This window comes from Engraulis encrasicolus, chromosome 20 (assembly GCF_034702125.1).
Source record: "Engraulis encrasicolus isolate BLACKSEA-1 chromosome 20, IST_EnEncr_1.0, whole genome shotgun sequence".
Classification (NCBI taxonomy): Eukaryota; Metazoa; Chordata; class Actinopteri; order Clupeiformes; family Engraulidae; genus Engraulis; species Engraulis encrasicolus.
The window spans coordinates 7,649,044-7,669,363 of record NC_085876.1 but is presented as its reverse complement, the minus strand read 5'-3'; the positions used below and the strand labels follow the sequence as shown (position 1 = coordinate 7,669,363).

The 20,320-nt window shown below is 44.5% G+C and overlaps 1 protein-coding gene across 1 annotated transcript in view; it reads right to left on the bottom strand.

The window, feature by feature from the left end:
- Positions 1 to 17,171, bottom strand: part of bmp8a (bone morphogenetic protein 8a) — a 21,335-nt gene extending 4,164 nt beyond the window's left edge. Inside the window, exons 1-2 of the mRNA XM_063185313.1 lie at positions 15,072 to 17,171; positions 5,001 to 5,193 (exon numbers count right to left, since the gene is read on the bottom strand). Coding sequence (XP_063041383.1) covers positions 5,001 to 5,193; positions 15,072 to 15,714 — 836 coding nt within the window. The 5' untranslated portion in view covers positions 15,715 to 17,171. The remainder of the gene's footprint in view (positions 1 to 5,000; positions 5,194 to 15,071) is intronic.
- Between the last annotated feature and the right edge of the window lie 3,149 nt (positions 17,172 to 20,320).

Below are 20,320 nucleotides of genomic sequence, written 5' to 3'. Positions count from 1 at the left end.
CCAGTAGCAGCATATTCAGGTTGAATAGTCATGGTCGCAGGATGGAGCCCTGGGAACCCCAACAGTTCAAAGACATCAGTGATATGGTATGGCCTCCATTGTTGTTGTGGGTGCAATCAGGGCTTTGAACCGGTTCAAGGAACAAAAACGAAAACCGGAAACTTTTTGTATTTTACAGGGAACAGAAACGAAACCGGAAACGTTATTATTTTTTATGTTCTGGAACGGGAACACTTATTTAAAAATAATGGTAACCGGTTAATACCGGTTAATACCGTTCCTCAAACTAAAAAAAAAGTAATTATTTTCCTATTACCATGACAGCTGAGGTTCACATCATGTGTGACATCAGAAACTGAATGAAGTGAGAGCTGTGGATTACAAAGTCTCCACTCCACATCTTAAATAAGAGAAACCACTGTCATACAATAGGGCAGAGTTTCCATTGCATCATTGTAAGACATTGCAGAGAAGCGCGTGTAAAGCGCACCGAGAATGTTCAACGTTATTGGGCATCCATGGCCGCTTCAAATATGCACAAACTCACAATGTCTATCATAGCGCTCCCCGTGACCCAAGTCAGCGTGGAGCACACATTTTCATCATTGAGGTTTATTCTCCTCTTCTCCGCTTAGGTCGTCCCTGAATGACAAAATTCTGGAGGATATTTTTTTCATCCTCTTGAATAAACAGTTTGGAATGTAGGCCGAGTCATTTGCACTTCCGTCTTTCTTGGTTAATTAACGTCAGTTAGGCCTATGGGGAGTAATCAGCTGACAGGAACGAAATTAACCGTTCCAGGAACAATATTTTTTTGTTCTAACCGGTTCGGGAACTACCATTTATTGGTGGAACCCATAACCGGAAACGTTATAATTCCGTTTCTGTTCGGAACGGAACGTTTGGAAAAAAATAACGGTTCAAAGCCCTGGGTGCAATTTTAACCAGTTGGTCACTATACCTGTAAAACCAAACCAGTGTTTCAGTATATGGCGTGATTGATGATACTGAACGCTGCACTGAAGTCTAAAAGCAGCAAGTCCGTCAGACGTATGTCATTCCTAACTTTAGTAAGAGCTGTAATCTGATCATGGTAATACAGTACAATGTTATCATTATTTCACAACACGGTATGTAATATATACGGAACGCTGGGCATGTATACAGTAAGTATGTATAAAATGCATCTCACCAATTAGTCTATTTCACAATTACATCAATGCTTTTTAAGCAAAGTTTTTAAGCAAAGTGGTCAGCGATTTCCATAGAAAACAGTTTATGTATATGCCACCGGACCGAGCCACTGACAGCTTTGGCCAGGCTTGGGGCTGGGCCCCGTAGGGGAAAATATACAGTAAGTGTGAGAGTGATTATCCAAAACCTTAACCCACACCTGAGGTGTCCTTACAGTGATCCCATATTACCTTCCGTCGACTTCCATGCTGAGGAGTTGTCTCAGTGCCTAACTCACTTGAAGTCTTAGAGGATAATGGTGTTGGCTGAATCACATCTAATATATAACGCAATCAATACAGTACTGCTGATCTTGGCTGCCTACATCCATAAGCATTTAGGGCGTATTATTACCATGAATGACTTGTGCATGGAGAAGTGTCATTAGGCAGGGTCTGTGTCCCCCGCTGACCTTGTAATGACAGTGACACTGGGGGGTGGTGTGTGTGTGTGTGTGTGTGTGTGTGTGTGTGTGTGTGTGTGTGTGTGTGTGTGTGTGTGTGTGTGTGTGTGTGTGTGTGTGTGTGTGTGTGTGTGTGTGTGTATGTGTGTGCGTGTGTATGTGTGTGCGTGTGTATGTGTGTGCGCGCATGTGTGCAACTGCATGTGTGTGTGTGTGTGTGTGTGTGTGTGTGTGTGTGCATGCATGTGCGCGTGTGCGTGTGCGTGTGCGTGTGTGTGTGTGTGTGTGTGTGTGTGTGTGTGTGTGTGTGTGTGTGTGTGTGTGTGTGTGTATGTGTGTGTGTGTGTGTGTGGTGAGGTTGGTGTGGATGTGGGGGGTGGGGTCGGGTGGACATAATTGCACAATGATGGGTAAGTAGATAGAGTTGTGCTGAGCCAGATTTATGCAAAGCAAATTAGCGGATAGCTAATCATATCAGATATCGGAGAATACGAAATTGATCACATTAGCGGTAGCAGCAGAGCATTAATAAAGGGAATGATCACATCTGTCAACAGAGGGGATCTGGATCTATAGTCTTATCCACATGTGCTGTGCAGGGGAGAATAACATACAGGGGAGTACACCTCACAAAGACCTCTGTTTGGTTGAAATATTGTGTGACGTCAATCAAAGCATGCAGTATCCCAGTGAGTAGCCAGTGTTTGAACATGTCTTTCCTCCTTTCCATATGTTTACCAGTGTCCAAGACATGATAATTGTTTAGGGTTGTGCGCACACATTTCGCCCCTAAATTAACAGTTTACCATACACTAATGCATGCAACTTTCTGTATACGATTTAACCTTGAGCAGCAAAAGAGACATCTCTATGCGAAATGCAGCAGCCAACAAATGAAACATAGGGTTTACCATATGCTTCATTACATTAATTCACCAGTAGACACTCAGGCAGATTGAAAATCAATGTGTTACTTTACAGGTCATTAGGTGCATCATAGCAGAACTGCCAAGCGTTTACGACACAGCATCTGGCAACGCAGTGAGTCTATGCCAGAGGTAAATGGTAAATGCTCTCGATGCGTATGCAGATAAAACGGAAAGAGGCTCCCCATATGTTAGTAACGGTTTGCTTTTAACAACTGCAGTCATAGCCTGCCGAGCCAGACAAAGCCATAACAATATAAGTCTAGAATCGCTCGGTTCAGCTGAGGGCTGTGGGTGGGACCAACCATTGTCGTTATGCTTCAAAATTGCCTGTGCACTACCTTGGCCAACATTGGCATTTCGTTAGCTGTAAGATTGGGGGGGGGGGGGGGGGGGGGGGGGGGGGGTCCTTGCCGTGTAATAGGTGGGCTTGTGATAGTATAGTTTGTGGCAATCTTGCAAGAACAGGTCTAGTCCTACTCCCCATGCAAGCAAAAATATTTTATCTGGTTTATCTGGTTAATTAGACTACTGCATTTGTAGAATTTGTCACTTTTGGTTCTTTCGTAGGATCCTTGTGGAGCACTTTGTGAACTGATAGTGGGTGAAGTAGGGGAGAGTATAGCTGGCTAAAGTAGAGCTAGTATTGCGATGTAAAAGGGTTTTACTTCTGTGGACTACAAAGCTGTGTGAAAATCAGCCCGTAGAAAACACTAACGATAACAAAAGGTACTCCTGTCTGTATGTGTGTCTGTATTTTGTTCTTTTGTTGTTGTTGCATGATCTGTTATTCATTCCGCTGTCTGCTGTGTTTCTCATCCCTGTCATCTACAGTACTCTATGTGCTTAAACAGTGTTATGTTTATAAATGATTTCTTGAAATGCATTATTTAAGAAAAGTGGCTATCAAATGATGTACAAAGCGCTCACAGAGAGTTACAGTAGCACATGCAAAATAAATCCTTCATACAGCAGGGTGTGTGTGTGTGTGTGTGTGTGTGTGTGCGTGCGTGCGTGCGTGCGTGCGTGAGTAGGAGAGTGCTACTCAACATCTCATATTTTATGCAAAGTGTGAGTGAAGAAGATTGTGTTATGCAAATGACATTGTAACACATAAAAAACATAAAAGAAACATTTGGTTTTGAGAGCGCTGCATCTGTCCCTCTTCTCAACAGTAGCAGGAGTGTTAAGTGTAATACTTACACACTTGCGATGTTTAAAGGGTAGTAAACCTCAAAACTAAAGCTGTGGTTCTGCATCAAAGTGCTTCAGGGTGAGAGTGGTGGAGGGTGTACTGGGGCAGCACCTGTGTTTACTCCCCTGCTAGAGCTCATAAAAGGAGATGGGAGATTCCCAAGTGCCTGGTACTGACAGGGGCACTTTGAGGTCCATCAATAATAATTATACTTTATTTAATAGCATTGCCTGGGTAAATTAGCCATCTTACAGTGCATGGAGGCCAACATTTCTAGTGGTGAACCTGTCGACAATCTAAACCTCAAAAGTAAAGCATCTAGTGAAGGTAAGTGCTATGGCACCTGCGTTTAGTCTCCTGCCTGACCACGTAAAAGAGGATGGGGCGTTTCTAGGTGCCTGGTATTTACAAAGGGGCCATTGGAGGGCCATTAATGTATACTATACTTCCTAAATTTATGGGCCAAAATTTCTCGCAACACTCCTGTCTAATCTAACAAACCTCAAAAGTATTGAAGTGCTCTATGTAGGGTGACAGTGAAGGAAAGGATAGCACCTGTATTTACTCCTGTAAACCAAGACGGGGCATTTTGCAGGACCTGATACTGAGAGGGGGCCCTGTGCGGTGCAATTAATATTAGAGGTTAAAAGTGCATTTTGGGGGTTAAAGATTTCTTGCGTCTCTCCTGTTACCAACCAAGCAAACCTCCAAAACCAAAGCTGTGGTTTTGTGTTGAAGTGCTCGAGGGTGAGGTAGGTTGGACTGTAAGCACCTGTGTTTACTCTACTGCTCGATCTCGTAAAGGAGATGGGATGTTTCTACTGTACGTGCCTAGCAATGACAGGGAGTCCATTGGCCAGTTACAATATATTAAATGTTCAATTAGTATTGCTTTGCTAAATGTAGAGCCCAAGATTTGTAGCAGCACTCCTCAAGCTGTGGTGTTGTGTTGCACTGCGTGTTTGATGAGGTTCTGAGGTTGTAAGCACCTACTGTATGTGTGTGTTCTCTTGCTGGATCTTACTAGCCCGGTTAATACTGTATTATGTCAAGGATTTGGGACACAAAATACCCAAAATAAAGATTGAGAGTGCATTACCTGCTGTGTGATGCCAGCGCTGCACCTAACATCATGTTTTGCATGCAGGTTTTGAGTGTTTTAGTGATGGTGTAAAGACCTGTGTGTGCGCTCTCGCATAAGCTGTGGTTTTGCATCTGCACGTTTCGGTGAGGTTGTGAGCACCTGTGTTTGTTCTCCTTCTGGATCTCATACACGGAGATGTGCAGCGTGAGGTTGGCCCGCTGGCCCATGGTGAGCGTCTTGTAGATGCGGAACTCGGCCGCGGTCACCGTCTCACCCTGGGGGAGGGGCGTCAAGTCGAAGCGGAACTCCTTCCAGTACGGCCGCGGCTGCCGCAGGTCTCGCTCGTGCTCCACTGGAGGAAGGAGAAGGAGGAAGAGGAGGAGGAGGAGGAGGAGGAGGAGGAGGAGAAGGAGGAGGAAGAGGAGGAAGAGGAGAAGGAGGATGAGAAGGAGGAGCAGCAGCAGGAGGAGGAAGAGGAGGAGGAGGATGAGAAGGAGGAGAGCAGAAGGAAGAGGAAGAGGAGGAAGAGGAGAAGGAGGATGAGAAGGAGGAGAGCAGAAGGAGGAGGAAGAGGAAGAGGAGGAGGAGGAAGTCAGGGCACATTACAGAGTGCTGAGACTAAGTACTTTAGACACAACGGCTGTCAGAAGTCCCGCTCTTGCTCCAGTGGAAGAGGAGGAGGGCGACGACAAATCAAAAGTCAACTCAAATCACATTTATTATTCTTAATTAATGACATTATTATTATGCTCATGCTCCACTGCATGGAGGACAGACAGAAGAGGACAGTGGAGGATAACAAGTGGATAACAAGACACATGATAGAGTATGGAGCCGGCAGTGCAATAGCAATAGACACTATGGCTGCTGCAGGGCCCCGGCCAGTCATTCTCCTCTGGAAGAGGGAGTTAGACAAGACACATTCTAGTGCTGAGCTTTAGTGCAATGGTGAATGCACTGTGGGTGCAATTGTAGAGTTTTAGACACTGTGGTTGTTCATAGGTCCTGCTCATGAGAGGAAGGAAGGAAGAGAGAAGAACAGGTCACATGATCGAGTGTTGAGTCTAAGTGCAGTCAAGATTTAGGTGCTATGGCTGTTGCAGGCAGAGGTGCATCTTGCCACCAGGCAAAGTAGGCAGCCGCTTGGAGCGCCCAAGCCCCTAGATGGTGAATAACAGCCCACATTGTACCACAGTACAGCCACGATTTTGGTTCAAATGCTCATTCTTTTGCATTTTCGCTTGGGGCCCCACCTGACCCTAGAATCGCCTCGGGTTGCAGGCCCCACCGCAGAATGAGGAGGAGGACACATTACCTGACTTCACTTTGCAGAATCTTTCACATACCTTGCTATCCTACTGTTCTCTGACTAACGCCCGATGCCTTTTTGTATACCGAAAGCCCTCTGTGTTGGCATGGACAATGACATGTCATAAGCCACATTTGAAGGCATCTTAGCTCAGTGAAAAGGCAAAGGATTTGTATCATTATTGTCTTGTATAAAACTGTGTAAAATCTTGTAACTTAATTAAAGTCACTGACATTTACTGAAATAGTAGTTCCCAAAGTTATTCAAGTTTTTAGAGAAAAGACGATGACTGCAAATTTAGATCCTTTGGAATTTCATGTGCATGTGGTCAATGTGTCTGACAGACAGAAAGAAACAGAAACCGAAACAAATTCTTGCCAAGATCAAGTGGTGGAGATAGATGGGCAAGTTCCATCTTGAGAGTAGACCTGGAACACATCTCCTCAAAAAAACATCAGGAAAAAAACAAGAGCAAAGAACAAAACCAAAACAAGAGCCAAAACATGGCTGAGAAATGGAAGGTGTATAGAGTGAGGTAGACAGATACAAAGAAACAAGAAGCATCACGACAAGATGAGAGGAAAGGAGAACAGAAGAGTGGAGCAAGTGTGTGTGTGTGTGTGTGGTGTGTGCGCGTGCGTGTGTGTGTGTGCGTGCGTGTGTGTGTGTGTGACCTTGCCGAGCATGCTGGAAGCAGACTGACACCCCCGTGCTGGACCAGAGCGTTCTGTAATTACAGCCCGCCAAACCAGCAGCCCAACAGCGCTGGGCCACTAATGACAGGCTGCGTGGATATATATAGAGAGACATCCAGCAGTATTTTCATCGGCTGAGTGCTACACACAGCCCTGTAATTCTGCACAGCTGTGCTGTGCTGCGCCGGGCTCCTCGCACTCGCCTTCTCTCTCTCTCTCTCTCTCCCTCTCTCTCTATCTCTCTCTCTCTATCGCTTCTTCTCCTCAAGCCCACTCGTCTCTCTCTTTGTCTTTCAATGTTTCTCTAACCCCCCCTTCTTGTTCTTGCTCTCCTCAACCCCTCCTCTCCTCTCTCATCTCTCTCTCTCCTCAATTTTCCCCTTTACCCCACCTCTCTCTCTCATCAAACACTCTCTCTCTCTCTCTCTCTCTCTGTCTCTGTCTCTCCTCTCTCTCTCTCTCCCTCTCTCTCTCTCCCCTTGTCCCCATGCGTGGCCTGCTGCTGTTGCTTCTGAAGCTGCTGTGGACCGCATGGTGTGGTCCCCCTCTGTCCGCCCGCCACAGAGAAATGGAGAGCAGTACAGTGCAGTGCAGTGCAGTCCACATGCTCTGGCTCTTGTTCAGCTGGCACTGTCAACTGGCTGATTGATCTGTGTTTTTGTCCATGTGTTGATGTGTTTTTTTGCAGTGGCATGGTAATCCACATGCAGTCCACACACACAGGCCTGCATGTGGCCTGCATGTCCCACACACACACTCACACGCACACGCACACGCACACGCACACGCTCACGCACACTCTCTCTCTCTCTCACACACACACACACACACACGCACGCACGCACGCACGCACGCACGCACGCACACACACACACACACACACACACACACCACACTTGGTGATTAGGTGGTGGTACATGGGCAGTAGCCACGTGTGTAACAAGCCACGCATGGTACAGTCACGTACAGTACTGTACCACACAGCCACAGAGACATTATAAGGTTTTTATTTGTACATTACTTTCACTTTCACACCTTGCTCTGTGTATACCTGAAAGTGGTGGTGGTAAGGGGGGGGGGGGTTAAATGTCATTGCAGTGGGTATGATATATACCAGTGGTTCTTAACCTGGGGTGCGCCAGAGATTTCAGGGGGTGCGCGGAATTTTGTTTGTGTTGAGGTTGTGACAAATGCTGCTTGCAAACACTATACTGCCCTACAATTTCAGAACGCAGTATAATTCAAAATGCCAAACTGAGAAAAAAGGCTTTAAAGTTTCCTTTCTGTCCACGCGACTGTGTTGGAGGTAAAGTGGTGATGACACTTCCATATAATACTTTTTTTATGGTGAAAATTTATGCACGCAAGAAAAAAGCAAAAAAAAACAACATTCTCATTACTTTTTAGCTGAAAAATCATTATACTGCGCTCTGTTGTGGTATTACTGTCTACACCAAAACCACGGTGTCAATGGAGAAGTGCAGTATAATTCGCATTATACTGCGTTCTTGGCTAGTAACACGTAGCCTCCTAAAACCAAAAAGCGCAGTATAATCAGTTTTTTGCGTTTTTTTTCCGAAACGGGACCAAGTTGGGCCAAAAAAATTTAACACAAGAAAAAGAAGGTATTTTAAAGCCAATTTCCGGTCTAAACCCATTTTCGACCATTTTCAAGATACTGCGTTCTGATAGGCCTATTGTAGGGCAGTATAATTAGACCAAATTAAAGGTAAATTAAAACATATTTTGGTCCCCATTTTTAAGTCATTAAGGTATTAATTAATGGCTCAAGCAAGAATCATTGTAATTAATGACTTTAATATTTTTTTGTGTGTGAATACACGTGTAGAAGTTTGGGTAGGGGGTATGAGGCATGTCTTCGGCACAGGGAAGGGGGTGCGTTGAGAAAAAAAGGTTAAGAACCGCTGATATATACAATACAATAGAATTAATAATGTTTTCCGTTATCAGTTGTTGTTTACGCACCAGTTACGTTTCCATCATTATGTTGAGGATGAGGATGCCCAGAGCTTCCCACTTCAACTGAATCGTGTGTTTTGTTCCCATGTACGTATGCACCACGCAGACCGGTACCTCTTTTCCCCACTGGCAACTAGACTGCCTGTGCAGTCGCCTTCGACTGCTTAGGGTATATCCCCGAAACGCGACGCTTCCAGTCCCCCATCATTCCTACCACTCCCGTCCACCATTTCGTAAACGTATATGATACATACAGACGTGACATGACGTGCATAGGCTTAAAACCAAATGACTATTGTGAAAATGAAGCAAAAAATGGGGCAAATGGTAATACTGTTTTAATGGTTCACCACATTAGGTACAGTGTAATAACCAGTGTAACAATATTTAATACAATGTAATACCATTGCAACACCGCCATTTTTTTTACTTACATCATGTGTTTGTGCGTAAGTGGTATTACATGGTATTGCATATTGTTACACTGGTATTACACTATATTACATGGTATTGCATACTGTTACACTCGTTATTACACTGTACCTGATATTGCATATTGTTACACTGGTATTACACTAGTATTACATGGTATTAAATATTGTTACATTGGCTATTACACTGTACCTAATATGGTAGATTCACTGAAATGGTGAACCATAAGGTGTTACCGGGCAAATCAATCCACCCAGTCAGAAGTTATGGGCCAAATGAAAATTCCGCCATTTTGAAAGTGTTGTCTTCCAAACTCGAATCAGTTCATGAACCTACCCTAGAGCATTCACAAACAAAATCTGGGACAAATCCATCCACCCGGTCAGTAGTTATGGGCCAAACAATAATTCGGCCATCTTGAATTCAGCCATCTTGAAAGTGTTGACCTCCAAACTCGAATCAGTTCATGAACCTACCCTAGAGCATTCACACACCAAATCTGGGACAAATCCATCTACCCGGTCAGAAGTTATGGACCAAACAAAAATTCGGCCATCTTGAATTCAGCCATCTTGAAAGTGTTGACCTCCCAACTCCAAGCAATTCATGAACCTACCCTAGAGCATTCACACACCAAATCTGGGACAAATCCATCCACCCGGTCAGAAGTTATGGGCCAAACAATAATTCGGCCATCTTGAATTCAGCCATCTTGAAAGTGTTGACCTCCAAACTCGAATCAGTTCATGAACCTGCCCTAGAGCATTCACCCAAAAAAACAAACAAATCCAAACATCCGTTCAAAAGTTATCGCTTTAACACGAAAGACCTTACGCGACGGCGGTGGCGGCGGCGGACGCGGACGCGGACGTGGACGCGGCGGACGCGGCGGCGCACGCAAAACCATTACATCCCTGACGCTCCGCGTTTCGGGGATATAATTACTGTATGTCTAGCTTTGAATAATGTGTTTAATACATATAAACAATGGCCACTCTTGGATGTATGGTAGACTCCGTAACATAAACAGAAACATAAATAATTGGAAGTCAGCGAGTTTCCCAGGGTCTTCCTATGTCAGAGAGAGGAAGGGGACAATTGAGCAGAGGATGTTTTAACTTAATCTGGTGATAAGAATCAGAGTCTGTCTGAATCGCAACAGGAAGAAGGTCTTTACAGTGATAGTGCTGTGGGGCTGGGAACATCTTACAGGACTCAAACCAGTCCTTGAAGCAACTAGAGTTGTAAGCAACTGGAGTTTTTTTAGAGAGTTTTCATTCCTCAACTCAGGATCTGTATTAGCCTTCTCCTCAATTTCATCAAACAAGCTCTGTTTTTAAGGTTAAAAGGTATAAATGACTAACGGTTTACATACAGTAGACAACAGTGGCACGTTATTTCTATCAATCAAAGGTGTCTGAAGCTACATGAATTAGGCCCACTGAGCAACAAAATGTATTCCATGCTCCATAAAAAGACCAGTTACTGTGAACTGAACTCTTTTCAGTAGATGACCTGGATGCATGAGGACTTCACAGACACATACTGCAGGGGTACAAAGCCAGATGCCCAGCTGCCATAAGTTTGTAAATTAACTCAGGTTGAGGCTTATACTGTATATATGCCAACTTAGAAATAAAAGTCTCAAGTTGAGTTATCATACAAGCTTAAAGAAGCAGGGCAACTTTTCTTACATTTAACTGGTTGCAATGTTTTACAGTGTAGAACTTGGCCATCACTGTTCACCACACCTCAGCAATTCTCAAGCATAAGCAGCATAATTTCCTTTGGTAATCACCACTTCAGTCTTCTGGTCTAAAGCTGAGAACGGGCAGTTAACTACATGATTGGGTCTTTACAAGGGGATGGCTTTGTCTTGCCAAACTATACACAGCAGGACCTCCAAGCACAAAATGTCAGTTTGACATCTGCGAGTGGTTGGGGTGATTTACATGGCTGTTTTCCATAGGGTTTGTGTGGTTTTGAATGGTGCCTGTTACTGGTTCCTGAAGAGTAGGTGTTCCCTGAACAGCATTCCATAAGAGTGAGCTTGGCCTGCTTGTGATGTTTTGTACTTTCATTTTAAATATAGCTTATACTATGCTGAAACCTCGAAGGTCCAAAATACTTAGGCCTGCTAAATGCTCTAGAAAGTGTTATCTGGATGACTGTGGTGCAATGATATCCCACCCTACCAAAAGAAAAAAAATCCTGGCATTTGGTGCATCATGCATACAGGTTACATTTCGCGCCCTATGTTAAGGTTACTGTATATGTTCTGGGGAATGACAGAAAGAGGTGTGTGGCTCATCTGTTATAACGGTATGTAATAGACATAACATGGAGGGAATTGTGAGTTGACCAAAGTGAAACACTTTCTTTGAAGGGCTCTACATAAAGGTATCATAAGAATTGCATGACCGAAATCAGGACACATTATTGACATTTATGACATGTCATAATGCGTCTTTCGGTTTTTGGAATGTCGAACTTGCCATAATGTGTCACCTGGCTCTTAGACACCCAACCAATGTCAACTAATGACACGCAAACAATCGGGCTGTATACAAGGGAATTCCTGATCGGATTAAAAAATATTCGGTAACACTTTCTATGAAGCCCATATCTATAGCGCATTATGAGCACATATATAACAAATTATAATGCACATTATAATTACTTACACATTACGACTACACCGATGATGTTTCATGATGCTTTATGTTAACAGTAATGACTAACCATGAATCTAGCTTATAATACTTTATAAATCCAAGGGTATTATGAGTGCTCATGACTGGATATAAACTACAGGCTGCCTGATGGGGCTTACAGTACATTATGATGCATTATAGATGTGCATTATACAGTGCATTATAGATGCATCCATATGAACTTCACTTTACTTAGAGCACATATTGACGACTTATGATCTCACATGAAACATTATAGCATCGTATGAGCCCTTATGACAGTTTATCATCCAGGTCTGTGCATAGAGGGGTATAGGTACTCATAATGTACTATAAGCCCTATCAGGCAGCCTGTTGTTTATAGAGAGTCATGAGCACTCATGACACCCTTGGATTTATAAAGTATTATAAGCTAGATTCATAGTTATTCATAACTGTTAATATGAAGCATCATGAAGCATTATGAGTGTAGTCATAATACGTTGTAAGTAATTATAATGTGCATTATAATGTGTTATAAATGCGCTTATAATGTTGGCTTTAAGTAAAGTGTTACCGAATATTCCTATTCTAATCGGATCAGAAGTGTCCATATACACAGCTAATGTCAACTTGACATTCCAAAAACTAAATGAAACGTCATGACAACAGTCATAAACAACAATAATGTGTCATTAATGTTCCTGACATGTGTCATGTCATTCTAATTTACTCAACACCCTTATGTAGGCTACTGTACATAGATTCAAGATTCAAGATTCAAGACTATTTAAATTTGTCCTGCAGCAAATTTGTCTTGGACATTCACAAAGCTGCTGCAACATACAGCACATGCCACACAACACATAGACTCTTTCAAATAAAGTGTTAACGATCGAAGGTTTACAAATGGAATCCGCAAGTAAGGCTATGTTCTACAGTGTACAGAATGTGACAACACATGGGTGAGCCCTAATAAATAAATCACCCGTCACCTGTCAGCACTCGCTCAGGTTGACACGCACGCCCAAGACCAGACAAAAGACCTAAACACACATGCATCAACTCTGACCCATAAACACATCACTTCAGCCATCACTCACCCAGCTTGACATGTTCATGACTGACAGTGCCTTCCACAGACCATTTGTCAGTTATTGTGAGTGGGATGGTGGTAACAGACACAGCGTAATTATCATGATTAGAAGAAATGATATGCTGTGCAGTTTCATATGTAATATGATATGAAACTCTAAACAATATGTAGCAGACATTTTTTTGTGAAACAACTCTAGGAAGTACTTTCCCAATACAAAGGTGTTATCTCTTCAGAGGACCTAGTTAAGGTGGTGTTTGTTGTCAACGTGGCCTTAATTATTAAGTGCTAGGGAAACCCTGCACTGTGTTGGCTATGTTAAAACATACTATATGAACCTTGACCCTCATTCACATCTCACTCACCCACTCACTCAGGTGCTGGTAATATATATTTTATGCAGATTTTTAAAATATGTTTAAGTGTGAACATGACATATAGATAAAAAATAAAAACTACATTCTGACAGGTGTGTTTCAGTCCCCTAAATGGGATATTATTTAAAACAGAGTTATGAAATGTGCATTCTAAAACTCAGTTTACGTGCAGACGGGAGGCCAAAAGCCATGCGTTTTTACCATACGTGTAAACAGCTTCTCAGATTGACGGGCCTTAGAGATATGTCATGTCATACGCTCATGGCTACTGTACTGTAAGTTGTCATCTTTATTGTGAGAGCCCTTCCCTTTAACCATGTTTCCCAACCTTTTTTTGTCTTGCGTGTCCCTTTTGTCATACCATGAGTACCCCGTCACCTCATGCTCTTATCCCTTCCTCTATGCCAGCGGTTCCCAAACTTTTTCCTTGCGCAACCCCTTGTTCATGTCAATGTGGTTCGCGCACCCCCTAAGCGAATGTGTTGATGTGCTGATGGCCACTTACTGTAAGGTTTCATTGCAAAAATCATCGCAAATTATGCAGAGTCATTTGGGGAATCCTCATTTCCAATAGAACTGATGTGTCTTCAAGCATACAATTCACCATAAATTTAAAAAACTACTTCAATTTGGCAATGCCATTGCCCAATTCAGCTCGCGCCCCCCCTTGTAGGAGGCCACGCACCCCCAGGGGTGCACACACCCCAGTTTGGGAAACCCTGCTCTATGCCAATGTGACCACTTAATCAGTCAGGCCTAAAGTACTCATCTGATGACCGTACTGGTGACCGAAACACACCTGCGTGCACTTGTCAGCTCTCTTCAAACAAACTGGTTTATCCAAAGCTGTCAGTGGCCCTGCCCCCAAATGAGGTAAATTGTAGGTACTGCAACTTGACGTCTTTGTGACAAGGAGGAAACAAGCTCTCAAAAATAAGTGCCGTTGCAGACACCCCACAACCACATTTCCCCACCTCAGCCTATTCACCCACTTACCCAAGCTGACAAAGGTTGTGACTGTGTACGTACAGGAAACACTCATGAACAAAAACAAAAGAACTTCCCAACTCTCTTTCCCACATCCATCATCTATTTACACCCAGGCTGACTGAGCTCATAAAGTAGATACAATATACCTATAGCCTATCTCTGCCCATCCCCACCCACATTCACTTACATTCCACTCACTCTCTCTGACTGTACTGAATGTCTACACACTCTTATTCAACCCACATCCATCAGTCTAACCATCCATCCACCCACATCCATAACTCACCCAGGTCGACGAAGCTCATACTGTCAATATACTACCCACTCCCCAGCCCCAATCACTCACCCAGGTTGACTGTATGTCTACACACTCTAATTTGACCTCAACACTGCACCCACTTCCATCCATCCATCCATCCACCAATCCCTCCATTGCTCCACAACTCACCGTGGTTGACTGAGCTCATAACGTATGCTGTATCTCTACTGATCCCCCCCACACACACATCAATTCATTCACTCACCCAGATTGACTGTATACTGTATGTCTATGTACTCTTATTCCACTTCACCACCCCATATCCCACACCCATCCACACACCCACCCATCCATCCATCCATCCATCCATAGCCACCACTCATCCATCCATCCATTCATCCATCCACAGCCACCACTCACCCAGGTTGACGAAGCTCATGACGGTGTCGGCCTCGCTGACGACGGAGCCTAGCGGGGGCATGTGGGTGCTGATGGTGGGGTAGGCATGTGCGTGGGCGTGCGTGTGAGGCACATGGTGGTGGTATTGAGGGTGCCCCGTCCCATCGGCCACCAGCCGGTTCCCCCCGCCGCCTCCTCCTCCGCCCCCTCCTCCCGGGCCCCCTTCCTCAGCCTCGGACACGGCGTGGTACAGGTCCAGCATGAAGAGGGGTGCGGAGGAGGGCGGCCGCAGCGGGGGGTGGGGACGGGGTCGCCCCGGCAACCCCAGCACCGTTAGGATCTCCCGCTGCATCTCCTTCTTCTCGCGGCCGCTCAGACGCCGGAAGCTGGAGTGCACCACCCCTTCGACACCGCCGCCGCTGCCATTACCGCCGTTACCGCAAACACACAGCAGCAGCACATAGACGGAGACCAGCAGCACCATGGGAGACGACGGGGATGAGCGCTTGCCCGTGCCCAGTCTGCTGGTGCTGGTGCTGATACTGGTGCAGTGGCCTCTCTGACAGCAGATGGGACTCTGCATTATGGAGTTGCTCCTCTCACTGCGTTCTGCGTCTGTGTCTTGGCCTAAGGGATCCACGGGTACATCCATGGCTGTGGTCATGTCTGTGCTCTGACAGTTACGCTTTAAGGCAATAGGAGAAACCACAGCTCACACAGCACTTTGAGTGTCGGGTTGTGTCTCCTCTGTTCCCAAACCAAAGACACTCAGTGTTTTAGATCAGCCTGGAATGTTCCGTATTTGGAACGTTGCTTCTATGCACCAGCATGGAAGTGGATATCACAAGAAAGAAGACAATTGGACAAGATATCAGTCACCTCACTGATTCACCATATGTTGCTTTTTTCTCTTTAGTTTAGCTGAGTTGTCATTATGCCTCCTGGAAAACACTGGAGCTTCATCAAGACAGAGCTGTGTCTTCTGTTCTTACATTACTGTCTTCTTTCTGTCCAATTCCTCTTTTTCCCTCTCACCAGGCAACCAGACTTTTTATGTGTTTCCAAACAACCTCAATGCCTGGCTCTCGAAGAGATGCCGTTTGAAAACGCAGGTTCAGAGGAAGGAATGACTAAGAGAGGAACAGGAGCCAGAGCAGAAGAACATACAAACATGGATTTTTTTTTACAAAGTTGGTGACTTAGCTTCCTTGCAAGAGTGAATTTTGGATAAGCATAAGACGCAGAGAAGAGAGCGAGAGAGAGCGAGAGAGAGAGAGAGAGAGAGAGAGAGAGAGAGAGAGAGAGAGAGAGAGAGAGAGAGAGAGAGAGAGGAGAGAAGAGAAGAGAGACACAGCAGGTGTATGTCTACTGGGCACCGTGATATATGAGTCACAGAGAAAATAAATAAAACGGGTCAGATACACAAGCAAGGCTTTCTTCAGAGGCGCCCCAAATCAAATGTCACACCTGCCAATTCAGCCCGATCCAAGCGCAAAAGCAAGCAAACAAGCCTCGACGTGATCAAAACCGCACTGTATATCCACAAGGCACGGGGGAAACATCCACAGCAATCTTCACAGACCTGGGTCTCAATACTCAGGCCAGATTGGTTTCCTCCCGTCCTTTTTTTCTGAAGATCTTGAAAATCTTTAACACATTTCCATTTTCCAAAGGGGTAACCGATCATTTGGGGTTTTTACTCGGCGCAGAAAAACCACAGACTCTCCTTCAGTCCGCTCGTCAGGTGCTTATTCACCAGTCAGCAAAATCATGTCCATATTTCTCCAAACTGCAAGCCTATCACAGGAGGTCCACATGTCCCCTTCTGTACACCAGCAAGCCTACAGTCCTAACTCCAACAACTGTAAGCCTACCAAAAGTTGTGTCCTCCTTGTGCAATAACTTTAAGCCTATAAAAAATATGCCCAAAGTCCTATGTAATTGTAAGCATATCAAAATACACCCTCATTCCCTACAACAGAAAGTTTGTTCCAAAAATGTTCATAGTCCTATAACTGAGAGCACACAAAATATGTCCTCATTCTATAACTGGGAGCCTACCAGAAGCTCTCTGCTGCTGCTATTGCTGCAGTCCCCCAAAGTCCTCTTTGGTCTGATGTGCAGCGCAGTGTGTAATCACTGTAGCCTCACACATCACAGGATGGCCCTTCTCAATGAGGGTGTATCCAAAACCAAAAGGCTGAAACCTCCTCCTCCTCCCCTTCACTCTCTCCACACAACCCATCCTGACTCTTCTCTCCTACTCTTCTCCCTCTCTCCTCCTCCTCCTCTCCCTCACTCTCTCCACAAGTCCTTCATGACTCTCTTCTCCTCCCTCCCTCCATCCATCCTCCTGTCCTCATCATCATATCCTCCTTTCATCTCTCTTGTCTTCCATAACATACCCCAAACAATTTTCTTCAACCATGTTATCTTTGTTTCTCGAGTGCCATCCCTCCCGAATGTTGACAGAAAAACAGCAAATGAATGAAGGTATGTGTTTATCTTAGCAAAGCACACAGAGGGGGCTGTATAACAGGTCTGTAATTTTCATCCAAAAAAAAAAATGGGGGAGGAGGAGGAGAAAAATGGCTTTGATGTGATGTCAGGAGAAAAGTATTGCCAGTGTATATTTCTTCATTAGTCTTAATCACCGGTGTTGAATGCAGACTTGTGTTTATGGGATAGCAGGATTTCTGTGAAGGTTCTCGTGCTCCGGGAACAAGCTCAAATATAGTGCAGGGCTTATGTCTGAGCAAGCTCTGGTGAGTAAGTCTGTGTGTTGTGTGTGTGCGTGTGCGTGTGCGTGTGCGAGAGAGAGAGAGAGAGAGAGAGAGAGAGAGAGAGAGAGAGAGAGAGAGAGAGAGAGAAAGAGAGAGAGAAAGAGAGAGTAAGAGAGAGAGAGAGAGAGAATGTGTGTACGTGTGGTACACAGTGTGTGTGTGTGTGTGTGCGTGCGTGCGCGTGTGCGTGTGCGTGTGCGTGTGTGTGTGTGTGTGTGCGCGCGCGCAAACATGCCCAGCTCTGACTGTGGTCACTTTGAAATGCTGTCACGTGGTCTTCTTGCCACTAGTGCGGTGGCCAAAACCAGCGCGCCAAACCAACTGGAAAGCAATGCAGGCCGGTTCAGGTCCCCGTTCAGGTGGGTACGCAAGGTTACTGGACACAAGACAGAACAGACACTAGTGTTTAGCTCCTCCATTTAAGGCTAATTTGTTGGTGATGAAAGATTGATTTTACAGACTGAGTGGACTTCAGAGAGGGCGAAGGCCGTGACTGACTGTGTGTGTGTGTGTGTGTGTGGATGGTCAGCCATGGTGGGGCTGTGGTGATGACACGGTTGTGGGAGAGGATGTGAGTGGGTTTAAATATTTGTAGACAAACCCACACACACACACACAGCTGCAGAGTAAGGTCTGTCACACACACACACACACAAAGCTGTGAAACACCACCCTTCCCCTAAACCCCATCCGCTCTCTGGAAGCACGTAACATATACACACTCCGGAACCCAGGCACGCACTCACAGAGACAGACAGACAGACAGACAGACAGATTCATACAGACACGCACCAATAGTTATTGTTCTTCTCCTTCAGCTCGGCCGCGAGTCGACTCCCGTCCTGAGTGTGCCAGGCCAGAGCAGGGGCAGGTCTCCCAGCCGCAGCTGGGTGTGTCCTTATCACTGGGGCCCTAATTACACCCCTCTCCTAATTATTTCCTGTTATCCATGAAATTTAAACAAAGACACACACACACACACGCATGCATGCAAGCACACTCACATGCATGCACACACACATGCATGCAAGCACACACAAGAGGTGTAATGGTTGAAACAAAGGTTAGTAAATTGAAGACTCATTGGTTGCAAAACTATGCATGTAGGGAGATATTCAACTGATCCCAAATTAACGTAAAGGTACTGTAGCTGACTGCAAAGGTTGAGTTAAAACCTTGGTTACCCTTTTGTTGAATTGAGTAAATACTAATTTGAATTTTAAAGACGTTTATTTGCACCTCTGCAGCACCGAACACTCTCTCTGAGATACTTTGTTGATCCAAATAAAGGTAAAGGTGTAAGAATCCCCTTCACCCTGGTCTGGAGATAACACCACTATGTCTGCCCATAATTGTGACGGAATTAACATGTCTTTGCTGCTTCTTTACTGTCTTTTAATTTCAGGTAAATGCATTGATTTCTCTCAACATTATACTCTTTTGTAATCATTTGTTGATACAGTAAGTTTTTGTCTGACAATACCCACTAGCTCTTCATGTGCTTCACTACCTGGAAAAGTAAATAGCAAGCTCATTCCTTGTTCTTGGGTTGAGCTGTTTTCAAACTTCAGGCTACAAAAGCTTAGCCCTGACGTGACTGGACATTTACCTGGTTTAGATTGAGTTATGAAAACTGATATTTTAGCGGGGTGATAAACACTTCGGTGCAGTGGAAGCCGCGACATGAGATGAGTCAACTACCCCGTCGTCGTGAGCATACCATTTCAGCAGCACAATCTCCAATCCATTTCTTAAGGGCTTGCACACAGGTTTGAACCCTCAACAAAACTAGTCGCACGCTGAGGCGTTCTCTGTTAATGATGTCTTGGCTAATTGAACCCAGGAGTAAACAGGAATAGTTGAAACATTCATTTTCATAACAGTTTATAGTAATTAAGTGCAACCACCTAATTACACTGAAACTAGGGAAGTCCTTCGACTGGGATTCCAAAATAATGTGGTTTTGGTTATAAGATTAAAATAAAGTATTTTTCCTACAGTCCAGAGCAAAGAAGCAGTCTAACAGTCTTCAATTGCTACCGTTGGGATTTAGGCTTTTACAAAGGTACTGTCACTATTGACCTTGAAGTTTGAGGAAACACTCATTTGAATTTTGAAGAGGTTAACTCGCGCATGCGCGCACACACACTACAATGAAAGAAATGAACACAATAGAAACAGTTGATATTTTACTGCAAGCATTATTTTAATACAAAAGAACAAAAAGGTTTTTTTTATAATCTTATTTTTTTCTTTTACAGAATTTCATCCCTACCCCAGCCCCCACACTCAATTTCATGTTACAAGGACAGTAACAGAATCGGAAAGGTGGACACCCCCTCTCTTCGAGGGATCCGCCTTCTTTTCACTTCCTAAATACAATAAATAAATATGAACCACCGTAACATATTGCTCGCCCTTTGTTATGACGTCTGCCATACACGTTTGTCATTCATTTTCTTTCATTCTCCGCATGGCAAACGGAGG